Here is a 15848-nt window from a genome sequence, read left to right as displayed (position 1 = left end):
AACCTGCAGTTAGGAAAATCACTTTAGTGGCTGAATGTAATTTAGAATTGGAGTGGGGAAAAACTTAAGGCAAGCAAAGCCCCCAGCAGGCTATTACATAATGCTGGAGGGAAGTGACAAGGGCTTGAACTAGAGTGGTATCATTGTCAGAGGAAAGAAGGGGACATATTTTAGAGATGCTGCAAAGGTAAAATAAATCAGCAGGCCTTGATAACGGCTTGGATATGGGGAAGACAGTGAGAAATCTAGCTAGGGTGACTCTTAGGTTGTAAACCTGAGAGACTGGGACTATGGTATTGCCCTCTACATTAATAGGAAAAGTAGGAAGAGAGGAAAGTTTAGGAGGAAAAATAATGAGCTCTATTTTGGATAATATTGAGTTTAAGATGTCCAGTTTGAAATGTCTGAAAGACATTTGGAGATATGAGACAAAGAGATCAGAAAAGAGACCAGGGAAGGAAAGGTAGATTTGATAATTATTAATTTGAAAGCAGTAATTAAATCCTTGAGAGCTGATAGGATACCAAATAAATCAGTTTAGAAAGGGAAGATAGGAGGATTCAGGATACAATTCTGAGAGATTCCTATGTTAGAGGGTATGATCTGGAGGAAGATCCAGCAAAGGAGGTGGGGAAGACTGGTCAGAGAAATAGGATGAAAACCTGGGGGGAGTAGTGTCCTGAAAAATTAGAAAGAAAAGAATATCAGAGAGGAGAGGGTGATTAACAGTGTCAAAGGCTTCAGAGAAGTCCAAGAGAATAAAGATTGATAAAAGGCCAAAAAGATATGGCAGTTAGATCATCAATATCTTTGGAGAAAACCAATAATAAAGAGAAAGAAGATAAAATCCAAAGTCAAAAGTTTAAAAGAGAGGAAGAGGGAAGAAAGTGGTTTCCTGATTTTAGAAAAGTTAAATGTTATTGTTCAGTAATCCTAAATCTTTTGGCTTTGGAGTCTGCCTTAGGAAACTCCCATGTCCAATTGTCTGATTCTGAATAGACCACTCCTCAGTTAGATAGTTTCTGGCCTCAGGATAGTCCCATAGATCAAACTTCTGAGACAATAGTGAATAGACCACTCCTTAGTTCATTCCTCACTATCAGACAGATAATCTGTTGGTCAATAATAACCAAATTCCAGAGACCACTCCTCTGGGATATAGAATTAGCATGTCAATGATAGAAAGCTGGATAAATATGTCTCTTTGCTTCTGTTTCCTTGCTAGATTCTTTTGGAATTTAGTCCATTTGTAATGGCATTACAATTACAAATAAACTTTGCCCCTTGACCAGGAAATGGGTTCAAGCCTGCAAATTCTTTTGAGACACCTCAGACATCAATCTGGGACCTTAAACTTTTGGGGTCCCTCTTCCCAACCTCAACAGAGGCATTTATTGTAGATAATCTTTCTGAGGAGTTCAGTTACAAAGGTCAGATGAGAAACAAGATGATAGCAAGAATGGAAAGATCAAGTGAAGATGTTTTTTTTGAAGGTGAGGAGAAATAAGTATGTTTGTAGGCAGGCACCAATAGAAAAAAATTGAAAACAAGAGAATGGGAATGATAGAGGTGGCAATCTGTTGGAAGAAATTGGATGGATTGGGATCACTTAAAGATGTTTGAGGAGTTAAGACTTGGTAAAGTGGCTACTTCATCATGTGAAACGAGTAAAGGAAGAGAAAATACCAGAAGACATCTGTGTGATAGGAGATGGGATAGAAAAAGGAGGGAGTTTATCATAGAAGATAAAATGGACAATAATAAAATGAAAAAAAAAAATTTGCAATAGTTTTAGAATTTAGAATTAGAAGGATTAATAATTAATTGAGAAAATGATTTGTAGCAAATTTCCCTGGTGAATTGATACCCAAAATAGACATGGTTTGATAGAAAAATATAAAATTAAAAATCAATCTCCTAATAGAGAACCTGTCAAAGAATATAAATAGGCAGTTTTCAATTGAAGGAGTATAAGCTATAAGCAAATATATGAAAAAATGCTCCAGATCACTAATGCTTAGAAAAATGTAAATGAAAATAACTTTGAGGATCTATCTTAGACCTATCAGATTGTCAAAGATGACAAAAATAGTGATGAAGTCCTGAATGGTGGGTGTGGTGGGCAGAGAGGAATTGAAGCATTGTTACCTGAGGTAGACTGGAAGAAGTCTCTGACAGAGATCAGTTTAGTTCCATGGTCCCATCCTCTGTGGAAGTAATCCAGCTAGAAACCCCAAGTTATGTCAAGTCCTTGAGGTTAAATTTTTCCTAAAAATCTGCCTAGGGTCCTGCTCCATGCCATCTTTGAGCCTCAGTCCAACACAACACTCTGCCCAGGGGCCTTTCCCCTTCCCCCTTCTTTCTTCCCCCTTCCCTCAAGCCATGCAATATCTCCCCTAACTCCACTATGCTTCCCAACCCCACTCCTCCTACTTACAGATAACTAATACTAGAATATTAAATCCCTTTTACGATTTAGCCTGCAAGCCCAACCTCATGGGCTCCCTTTCTGTGGGTAATTGTGAGTTCCTTAAGGAACTTGTCTTTTATATACTCTCCCACTTTATTTCATTTTTATCATTCATAGTGTATCTCTTCATTTGGTCTATATGATGATGGAGATATCTTTTATTTCAGGTATTGAGGCAGAGTTGCACGAAGCTGTGAGCGTCACTCTTCTAAAGCCTCATCATCCAGTGTCAGGACAGAGACAAAATGACTGGCAATGACTCAAGATGCAGTGGATGACCTCCGTGTTTTCAATGTCTAACCAAGCTTTAAGTGCTCCACAACACATGCTTTACCTGCCTTCATTGGAACAAATTGTTCTCATTCATCCATTCCACTGAGGGAAGCCTTTACATGCTTGGGGTAGACAATCTCCTAATTCACTGTAGAGTTTGAGACTCTTTGGTTACCCTCAAACTGATTTAGCCCATCTGCCAAAACAGTATCATGGAGTCACAGATGAGAGTTAGGTAGATCAGGTGGACACTAAAGATGGAAAGGAGCCATGTAAAGGGCTCAGTAGCCCTCACCCCAAAGATACTATTCTTCTGTGAACACACTGATGGAAAACTAGCCTTGAAGTTAGGAGGACCTAAGCTCAAATACAGCTTCAGACCCTTAACACTTAGTTGCTATGTGACCCTGGGCGAGTCACTTAACCCCAATTGCCTCAGCAAAAAAGAAAAGAAAAGAAGAATTTGAATCCAAGCTCTACTGATTACTATCTGTGTGACTGTCGACAATTTATTTTTGTCTGTAATCTCTTCTCCTAAATAAATCTACCTTTTGCCAAAGAGAATTGCCATTGTCAATTCTCAGAATATTAGGTGTTTCCCCTTAAGCACATCACCTGCTGCCACATCATTTGGCATATCTGCCACATCAAGAGGAAAATGGTCACTATTGGAAGGGTATCAGAAGATAACCATATTAATGTACTATTGGTAGAATTATGTATCAGTCTGGACAGTTAGTTGGTATAGTGAATAAAGTGCTGGGCAAAGGGTCAGAAAAACTCATCTTCCTAAAGTCAAAGAAAAAATACTTCATGCAACCAAAAAGAATAGTTATAATGAATATCAAATATTCATCAAATTCAAGGAGAAAAAGAATAAAACCATAATAGTGGGGGTCTCAATGTATCCCTTTCAGAACCAAACAAATATAATAAAAATTTAAACAAGAAAGAAATATAAAGACATTAACAGTTTTAGAAAGTTAGAGGTGATAATCATATAAATTATATAAAGTGTAGTATTTGGTGGGAGATGGTTATTGTTAATGTTATACCAAATGTTGAAGGTGAAGTCAAGAGAACTGAATTTGAATCTTATTTCTGCCATTTAATACATATATCACTTCGCAAGTTGCTTAACCTTTCTAGGTTTCTCTTTACTGTCTACTCATGCCTCTTCCATCTTGCAAAGTTTATTTTATTTTTTTACCAAAGTATAAGACTTTACATTTATTTCCACTAAATTTCATTCATTTAATTCAACCCAATGTTGTTGGGATCTTTAATCTTTTAAGAATCTTTTTGAATTCATATTTACCTAATATGTTAGCTATCCCTTTCATCTTTGTATCATTTAAAAATCTAATATTCATGCCATTTATGTTTTGATCCAAGTCACTGATAAAAAAACATTAGAGTATAATATCAAATACCTTAAGACACTTCAGTGAATATCTCTTGATAAGTTTTTTTAAATTCAATTTTATTTTACTTTTAGTTCCTAAGTATCTCCTTTCCATAATCCCACCACCACTCCCTTTCACTGAGAAGACAGAAAAACTAAAATCCATTACAAATATGTATAATCAAGTAAAACAAATTCCTGCATTTTTCATGTCCACCAAACAATTCATACGATCACATGAATATTGTAAGAATGAACCATTTTGAAGGAGTTAAAAACCCTGAATAATAAAATGTCTAATCATATTGTAGAGCCTAGATTCATAGACTGTGGTACATGACCCCATATGGGGTCTTGTAACTGAATGTGGAGTCAGGAAATTATAATTTATTTTCACTAAATATTTGATTTGTATATCTATTTTATATACCTATATACCTGGAGTCACATAAAAATTTCTCAGGCAAAAAGAGGTAATGAGTGGAAAAAGTTTAAGAAGCTGTGTGCTAGAGAACTTATGATGAAACATGGTACCCAGTTTTCAGTAGAAATGAAATAACCATAAATGCATCATGAGCCTGAAAATCTTTCTTCTTCCCTCTCTCCCTTCCTTCCTTTCTTCCTCCTTCCCTTCTTCCCATTGTCCCTGTCTGTCTGTCTGTCTTTCTCTCTCTTTCCTTCTTTCCTCTTTCTCTTTCTAGACATAGCCAATGTTGGAATTTGTTCTGTTTTTTTTAATATATATATATATATATATATATATATTTAACTTCTCATGGGTAGGGTGTGGGATAAAGAAAAAGTTATTTGCCCTGTTAGAAAAATAAACAAACCTTTAATTCAGGTAATTCAGAAAATTACCTGAAAGGAGAATAGATTGGAGTAGGGAGAGATATAAAGCAGGCAGACCCATTAAGCGTCTATTGTAGTAGTCCAGGGTTGAGGTGATAAGAACCTGCACCAAAATGAAGGCAATGTCAGAGGCAAGAAGATACCTTATTCAAGAGATGAAAGGCAAAGCTTGACAACAAATTGGATATTGGGTGGCCAGTAAAAGATGGTGAGGAATCAAGGACAATACCTATGATTTGAGGTAGTCTTATCCTCTACAATCATTCCTCACAAGGTTAGACCATTTTTATTTATGATATTCTGATGATTTATTATGATGATTCTGATATTATGGTATCTTGACTTTTTTTTTTTGTCATATAGTACCATGATTGCTTTTTTGCAGGTCATTTGTTTTTTTTTTTTAAGATATGTACTTTACTTTTTCCTCTCGTTTTTTATTTTAATCTTTTAATTTTTTTTTCATATATAATGTTGATGGATAGAGTCTGTTTTCTGATTGACCAATTCTCTTTTTCAAGTTTAATTCTTGCAAAAAATAACGTTGTCTATTCTAAGTCATTAAATTTCTTGTCCTTCTTTCCTACCCTATCATTTCTTCTAATGTTACATTTTGTATCTCTTACTTTGTTACTTCTAAGTACTTCTATAGTCCTTGTGGCCAGGTTAATTTTTTCTTCCAGGTGATTTATGAACTTGTTATGGACTTAATTTTTCCTTATATTTTTCTTACTGGATTTACCCTTTGGGTTTATCTAGACTCAATGTACTTCTTTTATGTGTGTATGTTTGGTATTTTCTTCTTTTTACTTCAGTTTTTCAGTTTCAGTTTTTGTGCTGAAGCTTTGTGTTTGGGTCAGACTCTGCTCCCTCTTATTCTTTGGATGATGTAGGCAGGCTCTGTCTAATTCTAGAAACAGGGGCTGTCTGTCACATAGCCTTCCTTTCCCCAACCAGATGATCTTGATTATGCTGTTAGCAGGCTTCCTGCAAGACCATGTGTGTGATTCACTTTCTCCTGCTGCGGCTTGGGCACAAGGCTTCTGGGCACTGAGATAACATTGCCTCCTCCTTCAGGTCAGACCAAGTGATTGGGCTCTGGAATGATCAAGGACTGCCTGGATGCTGGGTTAGACACTTGCTTGGGCACTGCTCCAGTTCTCTCTTCTGCAGCAGTTCCCAGAGTGAGATGTCTCAAATCTGAGACCAACGGCAGTTTTCTCTCCATATCTTCACATTATCTCCGTATTTCTGTCAGAGGTTGAGCCTTGGACTATCCAAGCCCTGCTCTAGATGCTTGTGTGGCCCTATCTCTTGCTGCGGTCTGCTTTTTTGAACTCAATTCCTTCTACCAGCCTTAAAGTTGTCATCATTGTTCATGATTTTTTAAGGACTTTTTTTAGGACATTTTTAAGGACTTACTACTGTGTTTGTGGGGATCTGAATTCCTATAGTTCAATATCATCTTCCCACAATCTAGAAGATTAGAGATTTAAAGAGAAATGAAAGGTTCAAGAAAATCAAAAGTAGAAGAGTTGAACTGATTTCTTGCCCCAATCTCAGCAGTAGGAAATAGTAGCAATGGATATTGTATCTATATACAGAGGAGATAAGGCAACCGAAAATTGCTGATAAGCAATAATGATAAAATGCTACTAAATCAGAAGTGAACAATGCTGAGAAAGCAATTTTTCTACTTTCTCAAAAAAGACTGGGGGTATGGAACAGAAGTATCAGAGGGAAAAGACTGTGACACTGAGATTAAGGGTGTGGATCTCACCCTAGAGAAGGGTACTGATGAAGAGCAGTTTCCTGGGGTAGCAGGTGGGACACTAGACCCTTGTGATGGGAATAGTCTGGGGAGAGTTTAATCATTGGAAGGCTGAATTATCTTTGCAAGGATATATATATATATGATTTCCTAGGTGCAGCTAGTACCTAGAATGATGGGATGAATAAAGATAGAAAAAAGATATTGCATAACCTTTACAATGGAGACGGATCATACTAAAGGAAGGAAATGGGGCCAGGCCCCATAGCTAAGGACACAGGGTGACTTTTACCAAGCCACACTGTTCCCTTGTGAATGGCTATTTCTAAATGAGGCATAGCAGGAAAAGCAGGAAATAAAAAACTGTAATGACATGAAATACAAAGGCTGTCGCAATTTGAAAGATCTTGAATATAAATACTTCGAAAGCTTTACCTCCATGAGGGACACAAGAGTGAATAAAATGAAATTTATAACCCATGAATCAGAAGAGAAATAATAATGATGATGATGATAATATTTATATAGTGCCTACTATGAGCCACATATTTTGCAGATATTATATTATCTAATTTCCAAGCAACCTGCAAGTTACATGCTATTATAATCTTTTTACAATTGGGGAAATTGAGACAGAAAAATGTTCAGTGCTTTGCTTAAAGTTATCCAACTACTAAATGTGTGAAGCCAGATTTGAAATCAGATCCTCCTGGTTCCCCACTCACACTCTTTCTCTGTGCCACCTAGCTGTGAGAAGAAAACAAAAGCAAAAATCTTAGGAAAGGGTATACAGTAAAATGAAGTTATTATAATAGAGGGTTGGAAGTATTAAAAGCCAGTTTAAAATGATTCTATTTTGTGCAGTATTTGCTGTTATTACATTTCCTTTTTTTTTTTTTACGTGACATGATGTACTAAATGTCTCCTCCAGTATCTTGAAGTAGCATAACATTTTCTTCTCTAGCTCATTTTACAAATAAGAAAATTGAAGCAAACAGGGTTAAGTGATTTGCCCAGGGTCATACAACTAGTATGTGTCTCAGATAAGTTTTGAACTCAAGAAGATGAGTCTTCCTTTCTTCAGAGCTGGTATTCTATCCATTCCAACACCTAGCTGTCCTAATCACTTTACAATTACAAAAGGTAACTCATCAACTTTAACTAGTTCCTAGACATTTGCCCACTTATTTTTATGTTGTCTAAAAAGGCATACTGTAGGAGATTTAACAAAGGTTAATTAACTGATTAATAAATATGCCATTTTCTTTGGTCTGGTAAAAAAAAATATGTTAAATGCCTTTGCAATAATTTAGGCATCATTTTTTATCTTTTATTTTTGCTAAAAAATGTACCTTTTCCTATACCTATGTTGATATCACATATGATCTTACCCCAAACTGCTTTGTAAACCTCCCATGTGATCTACCTGATCTTACCAAATCACTGGTCTTACCAAATCACTCAGGAGAAGAGACTATAAACACCATATAAGTGCACAAAAATATGTGGCATTTGAAATATGCATATCCATCGCCTACTTAATGGGTTCATCACTCTAGAGTGGATAAAATGCATTTTACACGTCGGTGAGTAACCTATGCTGGTTTATTAGCACAGTAGCCTGAAAATTCTTGCTATAGAAAGGTGGTAAAGAAGGAACATTTTGACTAATTGCTTAAAAGTATAGGGGAAGAAAGGGAACAAAAAAGAGGGAGATACTGATAAATATGAGAAATAAACTTGTAAATAATAAAAATTTTATTATTAATAATGAACTTGTAAATATAAGAGATAAATATAACAATTTAATTTCACTCATCTGGTTGTGTCAGATAAATTAAAAAAAAATCAAATCAATCATATTGAACCATGCTAAATTAAATAATTATTGTCTCTATCAATTCTAATGGCCTAACAGTTTGTAAAGATTCCAACACTAATTAAAGTCTTTCTTTGATACCTCAAAGTAACCTAGATTTCTCAAACATTTGGTCCACAGAGAATAAATTCTGGTAGGTCTTAAAGGAGGAAAGGCTTTGAGAAGAGGCTTGGCTATATGCTAAATATCTATTCCCCAAAGACCAATTTAGCTTAGCTTGAGAAAATCTCACGACTAATGGCTAGCCATCAGGTAATGACTTTTTTTCTGCTGCACAATTTCTATAATCATCCAATAAAGCAAAGAAGGCTTGTGATCCAAAATAAAAGTCCTTCCTTGAAAATAACATTAATAAATAATAACTAAAACTTATTTTCTAGTCATCATTTTCTAGTCAAACTTCCTCTTGTTACACAGCATCATAAACAGAGCAAAAACCACAGATCATAACACAGCAAAAGCAATTGAATATAAAATTTCCAGCAAGTGAATCAAATTGGGGATAAAAATGATACAACAATCTCTATATTTACTATCATAAATGCAAGGATTCTTCCTAAGTTTTCTGATGTTCTTTTCAAATATAAACCCAAAGATGAATGTATTTCAGTCTTTCTTGGATCCCAGAGACTATAGCTTTAGAAGTAAAAGGGATCTTACATTAATTAGATCTATGACCCTCATTTTGCAGATGAAAGTACAGTCTTCAGTTACATAGCTTAGATCTAAGGTGGGATTTGAACTGAAGTCTTCTTAATTCTACATTCTGCAATCTATGCACAACATAACACTGCCTCTCCTAAGATAAAAATTTTAATAGCTTTGGGATAATAAATAAAAACAAGCTATAAATCTAAACTATAAAGAAGCTATGAATCATTAGTCATCAAGAAACAAATAATTTATTCTAAGCAGATTTCACATGACAGCCTAACTTTCCAAGACTACACTACAATAAATATCTACTTGTTCCATAACTATTCACTATTCAGCCACCCCAGCTGTAAAAGTTTCAGCTACTGTACTAGTGCGTATTTGTTTCACGAAGATTAGAAAACTAAACGAAGAGATTAGAAAAATACCGGATAGTACCGGTAAGAGCTCTTGTGCTTAACTATGAATAGACCTTAAAAGAACTGACAAGTACTCAAGAACAAACTCCACCTTTTAACAAGTGTGGAAAGGAGAAGCTAAGAAAAGAATCTTTGCTTGATAATGGCTCATTTAACTAACGATTAAAGAGGAAAATTCTGTGTACTCGAAAGGAGTATGTTACCTGCAAGGAGGTTATTATGACACGAAATTAATCTATTTTTATGTAAGAGAGAGAGAGAGATCATATGGCTGGATTACAAAGAGAATGTCCTCTCTCGCGTATTGTTCCCCTCCATCCCCAGCTTAGTTTCCCTTACTCTACTCACTGTTTGAAAGGGTCGTGAAAAGGCAGGGCCAACCACTCCCCGTGCATGTCGTGCATATAATCTACCATCTCCTCTGGGCTGCGGTCAGAGGAGATAAAGACTATTTCGAAGGGCGCTGGCGGATGGGTCTCTTCCACTAGTTCCGTGTAGAAGTCGCAGAGGAGCGGAGTGAAGTCCCTGCAAGGGGAGCACCAGCCTGCCGAGAAGTACAATCCCACCACCTTGTTCTGAAGCACGTCCTCGGGCTCCACCGTGTCTCCATCCTTGTTGACAAGGATCCTCCCGCTAAACACGTCCGCCATCACCTACACACGTTCTTCCTCCCGGTTGCGGCTTTCTTCCCCCGGGAGCTAGAGAATGCACTAGGGAGGTTTCTCCTTTCTCTCTGCAGCTTTTGTAAAAGCTTCTGGAAGCGCGTTGCTGAGTGATGGGAAAAGAAGCGGGGCTAACGGTGGCGTGAGCCTTCCTCCAGTCCTGAAACTAGAGGGATACTGCTCCAGGGAGTTAAGCTTCCTGACACTTTAAAGAAGGGATAATTTTCTTGAATCTTAAGCTTACTTGATGCTTACACACTAATAATTATCTCCTCATCCACCCATACACACTTCCAAATAATGAGATTTGTCAGTTATAACTCTTTTCCTACGACTGTTAAATTATAGTTGGAGGGCCCTCTCTCTCCCAAATTTCCAAGGCCCGCAGAAACTTTTCACGATTCTCGGGGAAACCACGGAAATTCTAGTCTATGCCGCTAAATCCTTTGTGAAAGTGGATGGCCATCACATTTCCCTTCAGGCTTCTCCCACCTCATACTCCTGATCACTCTTCCAAACCTTTCTTTTATCCTATTAGTTCTCGCGAGCAATAAGCAGCAGAAAAACTTTACAAAGACCAATTCAGATCAGGAAGCTTTCCGCAGCGGACCGGAGGTGTACAACTAAGAAGCTTATGGTCCAAGTGAGACAGTGAAGAAACAAACATGCACAGAGAGAAAGCTGCAGGAGCCTGAGTCTCCAAATGAAGTCTAGAGGTTCCTATTTAGCCTCAATACCATTGAAGAGGGAAAAAAAGAAAGAAAAGAAGGGAAAGAAGGAAGAAGGGAAAGAGGAAGGAAAAGCATCCATGAAACTCAGGGAATCAGTCACACCAGTTTTCCAGGGCCATTCTCAGGAACTAGAAGCAGGAAGGGAGGGGTCAATGCCCCCAAGCAGGATATCCATTCTAAAGTCGACATCCAAAAAGAAGATAGACGATAAGACTTTAGGAAACGAGAACAGGGACCAGTCTGCGGTTCCTCTGGAGTTGCCTTTTCATTACAGCATCTTTAGAAACAGTGTTTGGCAGGAGAATGTTGATTGGAAGGGTTGCTAGTTTTTGTGGTTTGATGATGGATTAGTAGGTTGGTTAGTTCACTTTTCTTTTGTCCACGGAGGTATGGGCAGCAACATCTTCAGCAGCCTACTTAGGAAACTACTCTGTTCTTATCCTGAGAATACAAACTCCTTACAAATTTTTTCAGAGTTTTGATGACTATTCAACACCTCCCAGCATCATCTTGCTTCTCCTAATTCCCCCAGCTAATCACTATCTACTCAAGTTCTTTGTTTTGTAGAATTCCATATTTTGCAAAATCTATAGCCACTGCTTGGAAAGATAGTTATTGGACATTTTGTAAGTTTTGTTTTGTTTTGTTTTGTTTTGCTTCAAAAATAGCCAAAGCATAGAGTAGCAAGCAAAATAGTCTATTTCTCACTTTTGGTAGAGAGCAGAGAATCTTAATAAATTTTAGGATACAGGAAGGAAAATTGGACAAATCTTGGAGAAAGTTTTCCTTCATTTTAGAGGAAAAAGATCTAAAGCTATGTGGCAGGAATTCTAAAATACAACTACCACACCACACCAGAGTCTCTGGCAGAAAGATCCTAAGAAGAGGGATCAAATACATACTGTCCACAACTGTCGGCCTGAACCAGATTAAAATGTAATTGGGAAATATTTAGCAAAATAAATTACAAAAAGGCCCTTTGGCCAAGATGAATGAGGGAGGCAAGAACTTGACTGAATTTTCTGAAATTCATCTCCAAACAACTATAAAATAACGTCTCAAAATTAATTTTTTTAATCTGTTATGTACATCTATATGTATGTATACATGTCTGTATACACACACATATACATACATACTATTAGTATTTTTTTTTTATTTAATAGCCTTTTATTTACAGGATATATACATGGGTAACTTTACAGCATTAACAATTGCCAAACCTCTTGTTCCAATTTTTCACCTCTTACCCCCCCACCCCCTCCCCTAGATGGCAGGATGACCAGTAGATGTTAAATATATTAAAATATAAATTAGATACACAATAAGTATACATGACCAAAACGTTATTTTGCTGTACAAAAAGAATCAGACTCTGAAATATTGTACAATTAGCTTGTGAAGGAAATCAAAAATGCAGGTGTGCATAAATATAGGGATTGGGAATTCAATGTAATGGTTTTTAGTCATCTCCCAGAGTTCTTTTTCTGGGTATAGCTAGTTCAGTTCATTACTGCTCCATTAGAAATGATTTGGTTGATCTCGTTGCTGAGGATGGCCTGATCCATCAGAACTGGTCATCATCTAGTATTGTTGTTGAAGTATATAATGATCTCCTGGTCCTGCTCATTTCACTCAGCATCAGTTCGTGTAAGTCTCTCCAGGCCTTTCTGAAATCATCCTGTTGGTCATTTCTTACAGAACAGTAATATTCCATAATTTTCATATACCACAATTTATTCAGCCATTCTCCAACTGATGGACATCCATTCAGTTTCCAGTTTCTAGCCACTACAAAAAGGGCTGCCACAAAAATTCGTGCACATACAGGTCCCTTTCCCTTCTTTATAATCTCTTTGGGATATAATCCCAGTAGTAACACTGCTGGATCAAAGGGTATGCACAGTTTGATAACTTTTTGAGCATAGTTCCAAACTACTCTCCAAAATGGTTGGATTCGTTCACAACTCCACCAACAATGAATCAATGTCCCAGTTTTCCCACATCCCCTCCAACAATCATCATTATTTTTTCCTGTCATCTTAGCCAATCTGACAGGTGTGTAGTGGTATCTTAGAGTTGTCTTAATTTGCATTTCTCTGATTAATAATGACTTGGAGCATCTTCAAAATTAATTTTGGAGTGACAGAACAAACAGAAGGATAAAATGAAACTTTTTTCCAGCCTACAACTTAGAAAGTCAGCAGGAAAGGTCTGGTTCTGAATAAAAGGGGAGCACAGTCCAGTGTAAATGATATCCAAGCAAGTCAACAGCAAGCCATGCTCCAGCAAAGCCCCATGCCCCTGAATAGTACAAAAATGAAGCCCTAATCCTCTAACTTCATAAGCTTGCAACAGTTCTCCTTTCACCTCAGAAACACTGCCCAACATTAGCACAAAGTTAAAAGTTATGAAATAGAGGCTCCAATAGCGCAGTTGGGAGAAAAAAAGAAAGAAAATAAAGATGAGAGAAAAGAGAAACAAGAGGAGAAAGAGGAGGAGGACAACCTCACCATAGAAAGTTATTAAACTGACAGAAAAAATCAAAACACAAACTTAAAAGAGAAAACAATGTCAAAACATCCATAAATGAATCCTCATGCGGAAAAAAAGTGATTTGGTACTGAACTGAAAAAAAAATCCTAGAAGAGCTCAAAAAAGATTTTAAAAATAAAAAAGAGAGAATTAGAAGAAAATTGGGGAAAGATATGAGAGTGATGTAAGAATCATGAAAGAGTTAACGGTTTGGTAATGGAAGAAAAAAAAATGATGTATAAAGATTCAAAGTAGAATTGGTCAAATGGAAAAGTAAGTACAAAAGCTCACTGAAGAAGTTAAGTAAGCTAAAGAGGAAATATTAAAACTATAGTAGTGGGGATATCAACTTTCACTTCTCAGAACTAGATAATTCAAAAAATAAATAAGAAATAAGTTAAGGAGGTGAACAGAATTTTAGAAAAGTTAAATTAAAAAAAACTCTGAATTGAATGGAAATAGAAAAGAGTATACTTTTTACTAAATGATTTATGGAACTTAAAACAAAAAGTGACTACTAGGGCACAAAAAACACAATTAAATTCAGAAATGTAGAAATGTTAAATACATCCTTTTCAGAGAATAATACAATAAAGATTACTTTCAATAATGGGTAATTAAAAGATAAAAATTAATTTTTAACTAAACAACCTAATCTTAAAAAAATAGGTGGGCCAAAGAATAAGTCAAAGAAACAATCAGTAATTTCATTTAGGAGATTGATAACAATAAGACAACCTACAAAGATTTATGAGGTGCAGCCAAAACACTATTTAGGGGGAAATTTGTATTTCTAAATGCTTACATAAATAAAATAAAAAAGACCAGTTCAATGAATTGGTCATGCAAGTAAAAAAACAAAAATTCTCACAAAAAAAAAAAAAACCAAACCATAGAAAAAGATCAAATTAAAAATCCCCAATTAAACACCAAATTGAAAATCATGAAAAACCAATGGAAAGATTAATAAAATTTAAATAAATAACAAAATCACTGAACTAATAAAACTAGGAGCTGGTTTCATGAAAAAACAGCAAAACAGATAAACCATTGGTTAATTTCATTTTTTAAAAAGGAAGAAGAAAACCAAATTCTAATATTAAAAATGAAAAGGGTTAATACACCAGAAATAAGAGAAATTAAAACAATTTAGAAGCTATTTTGTCCAATAATATAATAAATCTGACAATCAAGTAAAATGAATAAAACATTTACAAAAATATAAAATGCCCCAATTAATAGAAGAAATAGAATCCTTAAATAATCTCTTTGTAGAAAAAGAAATTAAACAAGTCTTCTCTTATTTGCCTTCCATTTTATGACTCCTCTTTTCTTTTATCCCTTTCTCCTCCTACTTTCCTTTTGGGTAATAAGAGATTTCTATTACTAATTGATTTATATATGTATGTATGTATATTTCCCTCTTTGAACCTAATCTAGATATAAATTCAAACCTTGCCCATTCTTCCACTTTGTAAAATTCTTCCTTGCATGCCTCTTTTTAAAAATAATTTTCCCTATTCTTTCTCTCCCCCCTTCTTCCAAGACATCCCTCTTTCTCACCTATCCATTTTCCCCCGAGAATTGACTCCCCCCTACATTCTCTATGTAAATCCTTTTAACTACCCGAGGAATAAGAATTTTAAAAAAAACACCAGCATCATGTTTCCATATAGAAAGGTAAATCGTTTGTCCTTATTGAATCCCTTTGATTCTTTCTGTTTAACGTTTTGTGCTTTTTGAATTTTATATTTGAAAGTCAGATTTTTTATTCAGGTCTGATCTTTTCATCAGGAGTGCTTGAAAGTCTTTTATTTCATTAAACATCCATTTCCCCCTAAAGGATTATGCTCAATTTCCCAGGTAGGTTATTTTTGCTTGTGTTCCCAGCTCTTTTGCCTTCTTGAATATTATACTCCAAGCCTTTGGCTCCTTTAATTCGGTAGTTTCTAAATCTTGTGTGATCCTGACTATGACTCCCCAATATATTTTTTCTTTCTGGATGCTTGAAATACTTTCTGTTTGATCCGGGACCTCTGAAATTTGGGTATATTACTGGAAGTTTTCATTTGGGGCATACCTCAAGAGTTGAATTCTTTCAATTTTTATTTTACTCTCTAGTTCTAGCATATCAGAACAGTTTCTTTTTAAATAATTTCTTAAATGTGATGTCTAAGCTCTTTCTTTGATCATGACT

General features: G+C 35.8%; 1 protein-coding gene across 1 annotated transcript in view; it reads right to left on the bottom strand.

Annotated features, from left to right (window-relative positions):
* NXNL2 (nucleoredoxin like 2) overlaps nucleotides 1-12181 on the bottom strand; it is a 30494-nt gene extending 18313 nt beyond the window's left edge. Inside the window, exon 1 of the mRNA XM_003761253.4 lies at nucleotides 10072-12181. Coding sequence (XP_003761301.1) covers nucleotides 10072-10373 — 302 coding nt within the window. The 5' untranslated portion in view covers nucleotides 10374-12181. The remainder of the gene's footprint in view (nucleotides 1-10071) is intronic.
* Between the last annotated feature and the right edge of the window lie 3667 nt (nucleotides 12182-15848).

The sequence above is a fragment of the Sarcophilus harrisii genome, chromosome 1 (assembly GCF_902635505.1).
Source record: "Sarcophilus harrisii chromosome 1, mSarHar1.11, whole genome shotgun sequence".
Taxonomy (NCBI): Eukaryota; Metazoa; Chordata; class Mammalia; order Dasyuromorphia; family Dasyuridae; genus Sarcophilus; species Sarcophilus harrisii.
The sequence above is the reverse complement of the archived record's forward strand: the minus strand, read 5'-3'. Positions and strand labels throughout refer to the sequence as shown.